The sequence below is a fragment of the Euphorbia lathyris genome, chromosome 2, assembly GCF_963576675.1.
Source record: "Euphorbia lathyris chromosome 2, ddEupLath1.1, whole genome shotgun sequence".
Classification (NCBI taxonomy): Eukaryota; Viridiplantae; Streptophyta; class Magnoliopsida; order Malpighiales; family Euphorbiaceae; genus Euphorbia; species Euphorbia lathyris.
The window spans coordinates 45,058,446-45,065,912 of record NC_088911.1 but is presented as its reverse complement, the minus strand read 5'-3'; the positions used below and the strand labels follow the sequence as shown (position 1 = coordinate 45,065,912).

The following is a 7,467-nucleotide window of genomic DNA, read 5'->3' as shown; positions in this document are numbered from 1 at the left end:
TATCTAATTCTCTACATATCTATATATTCTATATATAATATAAAACAGTAACGATGGAGCTGAGGTGTCACTTTCTCCTTTTTTACTGATAAAAAATATAATATAGAATATAATATATTAACTTTAGTTATATTATTATATTTATTTATAAAAAGATTATTTTATCCGTACTATATTTAAGAGTTGTACATAATTTAAATTAATCCCTAAAATCTCTCTAATTCTCTGCATATCTATATCTAAAAGTTCTACATAATTTAAATTAATCCCTAAAATCTCTCTAATTCTCTGCATATCTATATCTAAAAGTTCTACATAATTTAAATTAATTCCTAAAATCTCTCTAATTCTCTGTATATCTATATCTAAGAGTACTACAGAATTTAAATTAATCTCTAAAATCTCTCTAATTCTCTGCATATCTATATCTAAAAGTTCTACATAATTTAAATTAATCCCTAAAATCTCTCTAATTCTCTACATATCTATATATAATATAAAACAGTAACGATGGAGCTGAGGTGTCACTTCCTCCTTTTTTACTGATAAAAAATATAATATAAAATATAATATATTAACTTTAGTTATATTATTATATCTATACTATATATAATAGCGGAAGCAGAGAGAAATAAGGAGAAGTGTTAGGCTTTTTTGATGAGTTGTCAACGTAGTAAAAAATCAAGATTAAAAAGATATAATTAATAAAAAAAATAAAAGATTTATATTTATAATAAATTAAACAATTACTAGCTCATTAATTAAAATAATAAAAGAAAGTAAAAGTTACGGGAAGATGAAAAAACACAAAACAAAGGAAATCCAAAAGTCACAAATAAGCTTCTATATAAAGCATGATAGATAGTATTCTGCTATTATATTCATTGATCATGTCATGGTAGATAGTATTATATTTCTGAAGGTAATTATTCGATTTTTTTTCATATGTTGTAGTTATTTTGTTCCCAATATTGTGTTGTTGTTTTATTTTATTAAACAATAGTTATTATAGTTTCATCTTTCATATTCATTTCTGCCATTACTCAGGTTCTATACCTCTTGCTATCCATGTTTTTCTTTTTTATTTGTCTTTTTTTTTCAAACTAATATCTCCAATTGAAGAAATCCGATAGAAATAGAAGATGCATGGACAACTAAAATCGGGAAACATGAAAGTGTCAAAAATTATAAGAAATTCTTACGTTTCTCAAGGTAATTATTCGATTTTTTTTTCATATATTATAGTTATTGTTGTTCTCAATTGTGTTATTGTTTTATTTTTATTAAACAATAGTTGTTATAGTTTCATCTTTCAGAGTTGAAATTTCATTTCCATCGTTGTCCAGGTTCCATACTTCTCGCTACCTTTTGTTTTCTTTTTTATTTGTCTTTTTTTTCAAAATGACTAAAATAAAGATTTTGTATATTTGCATTCTTTTTTAGTATATGCTGCCAGGTGTTATTGTTTCAATTGTTAACTCTAACTAAATTTAGATTTTCGGCTTTATATGAACTCAATTTTTAGCTTTAATTGAAGTTAGATTAATTTTTCTAATTCGAAACCTGTTGAAATCCACTCATTTTTTTAGTTTGAGTTTATCTAACTGATATGGATTGTGTATTTTTTTATTTTTATTCATTTTGGTACAAATAGATATAAAGTTTCACATAATAGTTATTCATTGAAGTTTGGGACATATTGAATAAAATATTAAAGATGTATTGAAATATTATATACAATGAAGTTTATTTCAACTATAAATTATGTTATATTATTATTATTATTATTATTATTATTATTATCAATAAATTGTAAGCATCTAATGCACTTGATAAGATGTTTATTCTTGAAGAATTTGGATTATGTTAGTTACGAATTCAAAATGAAGGTAAATAAAAATAAATTTTGATGCTCAAAATCCTAAAAATGTACATTAATTATGAAATATTGAGATAATTACTTTTGCAACATTGGCTTATATAGTTTTTAACTATTATATTATAGTTGGTACAAAAATTATTAGTATTTCAAGAGTTTTTAACAGATGAAAATGAAATATGATCATAAGACAAGTTGTTGGTAAATATTAATTAAAAATATTATTATTTGAATCTCTTCAAATTCTCAAATGTTAAGCATAATGATTCTAATTAATAGAATTAATTTCACATATTAATTATAAAACATTTTTTTTGTATTGAGTGGACTTAATATTTCATTAAGAAAAAATAAAATTTTTAATTAATTGACAAAAAATATTTACACTCTTGTCTTTATATGCTTATATCTTGACATTCTCTCTTATTTTTGAAAAAAAAACGAGAGGAAGATAGTTTTCTCCTAATTATATTTTTTGTCAATTCATTTTTGTTTTCTACTTTTTTTATTTGTTTTTCTTGCTTACAAAATTCAAGAATATAGAATTATTAGAAAATATTAATGAAATCAAATAAGTGATATCTGCGAGCGTGAGCGATATTCTATACAGTGAAAGAATGAAGAACAAATTGATTGAATGTCTTGATGTGATATTACGAGATGAAAATAGGAGAAATCACCACCTTAAGCTTATTCAATTGGATATATTGGGTTATTGTAGCAGAATGAATAATTGAATTCGAATACTTGGTGATCATGAAATTCCATCAAGCAACATGATTATCACCAAGATGAATTTGTACCTAATTCTTATGAATTTTATTTTTTTTACATGTAACATATTGAATTGATAAAGTTTCTTTGTTGTTTTCATTTTAACATAGATTGTAATTCTTTTGTATCGTAGATATAATTTTTAATTTTAATTGTAGTTTAATTCAATTTTTGGCTTTTCATTATATTCTAATATATTTCTTAATTAATCTCCTATTTTATTATTATTGTTTCATAGAATTTCAAAATATGAAAATGTATTAAAATTACTAAAAAGTACAAATCATTGAATTTGTAAAAATAAATAAATCATTCACCTTTAATTAAAATTCTATAAAAAAATTAATAAATTATTTTTAAAATAAATTTAATTTGAATTATCAATAAAAAATATATATTATTTTTTTTAAAAGAAATATATATTAATTTTAAATATACATAATAAAAAAAATTCATAGCATGATATAAAATTACTTAAAAGTAAATACGTCAATTTATTTATTAATCTAAATTATATAAAAGTTTCGTATCTCGTGCATCGCACGGGTTTTCGACTAGTTTATTTATAAAAAGATTATTTTATCCGTACTATATCTAAGAGTTCTACAGAATTTAAATTAATCCCTAAAATCTCGCTAATTCTCTGCATATCTATATCTAAAAGTTCTATAGAATCTAAATCAATCCCTGAAATCTCTCTAATTCTCTGCATATCTATATATAATCTATATATAATATAAAACAGTAACGATGGAGCTGGGGTGTCACTTCCTCCTTTTTTATTGATAAAAAATATAATATAGAATATAATATATTAATTTTAGTTATATTATTATATTTATTTATAAAAAGATTATTTTATCCGTGCTATATCTAAGAGTTCTACATAATTTAAATTAATCCCTAAAATCTCTCTAATTCTCTGCATATCTATATATAAAAGTTCTACATAATTTAAATTAATTCCTAAAATCTCTCTAATTTTGTGCATATCTATATATAATATAAAACATTAACGATGGAGCTGAAGTGTCACTTCATTATTTGTTAATATTTATATATTAAGATGAATCTGTGCATCGCACGGGTCAAAAACTAGTTGAAAATTATACTAATATATTTGGTCGTTGAACTTCATTTAATTCCTTTTCTTTTCTTTTCTTTTTGAACCCTCATTTAATTCCTTTTTCATTGGGAACATCTTCTATAAAAAAAATGAAAATAGGAAAAATTATTTAAATAATTCAGTTATTATTCTCTTTAATTTGAAAATCGTGAACAGTGTCGTTTTGTCTCATACAAATACAGTAAAACCTCTATAAATTAATACTCGATAAATTAATAAACTCTTTAAAATAATAATTTCTTCTGGTCCCGTCTTGGGCCAGTTCAAAAAATGATCAATTTTAATAAATTAATAAGATAATAATTTTCTAGAACAACCCCTTATAAATACATTGTATTATTACCTCTATAAATTAATAATTTCTCAAATACATATGCGAAATCTATATAAATATACATACTTGGGATACTTTAGCAAAATATGAATCTATAGTATTTTGTTTTTTTCTTGAAATTTAAATCTAGTTGAATTTTATCTCTAACTATTCTCGGTGCATTCAAAAGTTCTGGTGTATCCTTGTCAAATTTTAACAAAAAATTGTAAAGAGTGGATGATGCTATAATTGCTTACTTTCTTGTGACTGGTTTTAAAGGTACCAAATCATCTTCAGCTTCATTCTCAATTGAATTTTGCGTAACGCTTGATACAATTTCTTCTAAACTTTGGAATTATGAGCATTCATTGTTTTCACCTGGATAATCCAATATTTGATTGACATTCATTTGATTACGGTAACCAAGCTGACCAATCATTCCGTCAAGTTCATGAATGTCTTCTTCCGTGATTGCTTCCTCTAAATTCGTTGTGACATATTCATCCCCTTTACGAATTTTGTAATGTTTGAAACAATTAATAATTTAAATTTATTTTTAAAAAAATTTAAAATCACTCTATAAATTAATAATTATTAATTTATCGATTAATTAATATCTCTCTAAATTAATAAAATTCCATGGTCCCAACATTATTAATTTATAGAGGTTTTACTGTAGGTAAAATTATCCCTTTGCGAGTCTTTAGAGCGTTAGCCATAATCCCCATCAATAACCTACACTCAAATACATAGATCACATCAAGCAACCTACACAGAACCAACATCCAAAATTAAAATACACAAATCAAATTAAACAACTTACATAAATGACATTCAATTTCATATACAAAAACATCTAAAATTCACAACAGACAACCTACACATATCACATCAAACAACATACATGAGAACATCTAAAATTCAAATACACATAATTAGTTTCGGCCTATCAGACATGAATGTCCAATGGTTGTTGTTTTCTATGCCCAAATCCTTCGCTGGAGCTCCAAAAATCAGGTCCAAGTCTATTTACTTTTTGTCTACACCATTGATGCAATCATTTGGATTTATTCCTACAAGAGATCCATAAAGTCCTTTCAACCGGCAATAATCTAGAGATATGAATTTTCTGCACCATGCTTTGAATGTCGACTTCAAATCATTAGAGCACCTTTAATGGTGTTTGTATCTTTTGGTGCCACATATACAAAAAAACACACTCACAATTAACAACCCACTATAATCCTCTCATACTTTTATTTTTCGTAGGCCCCACTTGTCATAAAACACTATTTTTTACTCAATTAATATATAATTAATAATTTATCCAACCCAACAATTTATTTAATACTTATAAATACTATACACAAATATTTACAAACACAACATTTAATTCAATACTTAATATTATGATGCAAAAAAAAACGAGTAATTAATTAGTGAAAAATTATTAATTAAAAAAAACACGCTTGTAATAATTAATACGGATAGAAAATATTACATCATTACAAGAGGAACGAGTAATTAATTAAAAAAACATGCTTATAATAATTAATACGGATAGAAAATAGTACATCACACAACATATTAAGATGATCAATTATTTAGGTCGGTGACTCCGAAACGTTGCCATATATGCTCCACCAAATCGTGCTTCAGATTGATATGGCTAACTCTACTACGTAACTGTAAATCTCGTGCGAGAAAAGTCGCAAAATCTGGTGCAGGTCCTTCTCGCAGGTCTTCAATACCAGATGGTTCAAATACTTCTAGAGGATATGTTCTAGAGTACAGATGTCGCTCATCTTCGACAATCATATTATGCAGTATGATACAAGCCTCCATAATATCATGGAGTTTACTTTGCTGCCAAAGTCTAGCTGGTCCACGAACTATTGAGAAACGGGCTTGAAGTACCCCGAATGCCCGTTCAACATCCTTCCGTGCACTCTCGTGTTTTTGCTTGAAGGTCAGCTTCTTAGGTTCAACCGCATGTGGAAAGCATTTCACAAAAGCAGCCCAGTCGGAATATATACCATCTGTTAGGTAGTATCCCATCTTGTACGTCTTGTTGTTCATAGTGTAGTGCTCATCTGGAGCGACTCCTTGTAATTTGTCTCGAAACAATGTTGATCTGTTCAATACATTGAGGTCATTGTTCGACCCAGCAACACCAAAGTAAGCATGCCATATCCATAAATCTTGTGAAGCGACGGCTTCAAGCATGATTGTAGGAATTCCATGATCTCCTCTTGTGTACTGTCCTTTCCAGCCAACTGGACAATTCTTCCAAGCCCAGTGCATGCAATCAAGACTTCCAAGCATTCCAGGAAATCCATGGGTTTCCTCGTGCATTTGGAACAAACGATGAACATCAGCAGCATTAGGTCTCCTCATATATACCGGCCCGAACACCTCGATAATTGCACGACAAAATTTCTCGAGGCATTCTAATGCAGTGCACTCTGCAATTCTAATGTATTCATCTTCTCGATCAGCAGCCTCACCATAGGCAAGCATACGAATAGCCGAAGTGCATTTTTGAAGTGGTGTAAAACCTTTTTTCCTAGCAGCATCAACCCTTTGTTGGAAATACACTGTGTGATTTCCCAATGCCTCTACTATACGTAGGAACAATGGTTTACTCATGCGAAACCTTCCACGGAACAGATGTTCATCATAAACTGGCTCATCAATAAAATAGTCTTTATACATACGTTCTGCACCTTCTTCACATTTTCGATCAACGTATTTCCTACGAAGAGTTGGTGCGGATGATTGTGTTACTTGTCGCAAGAAAGCTTGGTCCATTTGATCATCTGTTTCGTCCCACATATTTCTTACAGCATCCATTCTACTTTGAAAAAAGTTGTATTCTTCCTCATGTGACATTTTTTTAATTGAATGGAGAAGGAGATGACAATGGTAGATGGAAAATTGTAGAAAAATGGTAGATGGTAAATAATTTGCCGAATTTTAAGTTTATTTGTAGAAATTTTTTTATCACATGTAAATAGTAATAGAGAAAGTAAAATGATGTAAAATGATGTGAAGTATCCAGACCATAATTTATTATTTAAAGAAAGGTAAAATGATGTATGACAATAAACTAAAAACAAAAGAAAGCCATGTGAAGTATCCAGACCTTCTTCACATGGTAATAGTAAAGCAAAATAATTGAAATTTGTGATCATTACATATTATTCTTATTTAATGATAACATGGCATCATACATCTTATTCTTAGTCTTCACTACATCCTACTCTCACAATGGCATCAACTTACTTCACTTCATCTTACTTCACCACTGCATTCCTTAACTTCCCTCCCGAAAAACGATTAGTTTCCACAATGAATAAGAGCGAGTGCACTGAA

The 7,467-nt window shown here is 27.5% G+C and overlaps 1 protein-coding gene across 1 annotated transcript; it reads right to left on the bottom strand.

Moving 5' to 3' along the window:
* Positions 1-5,688: 5,688 nt before the first annotated feature.
* On the bottom strand, positions 5,689-6,945 carry LOC136216916 (uncharacterized). Its single transcript, XM_066003461.1, has one exon. The coding sequence runs from the start codon at positions 6,943-6,945 to the stop codon at positions 5,689-5,691; it is 1,257 nt and encodes a 418-aa protein (XP_065859533.1).
* Between the last annotated feature and the right edge of the window lie 522 nt (positions 6,946-7,467).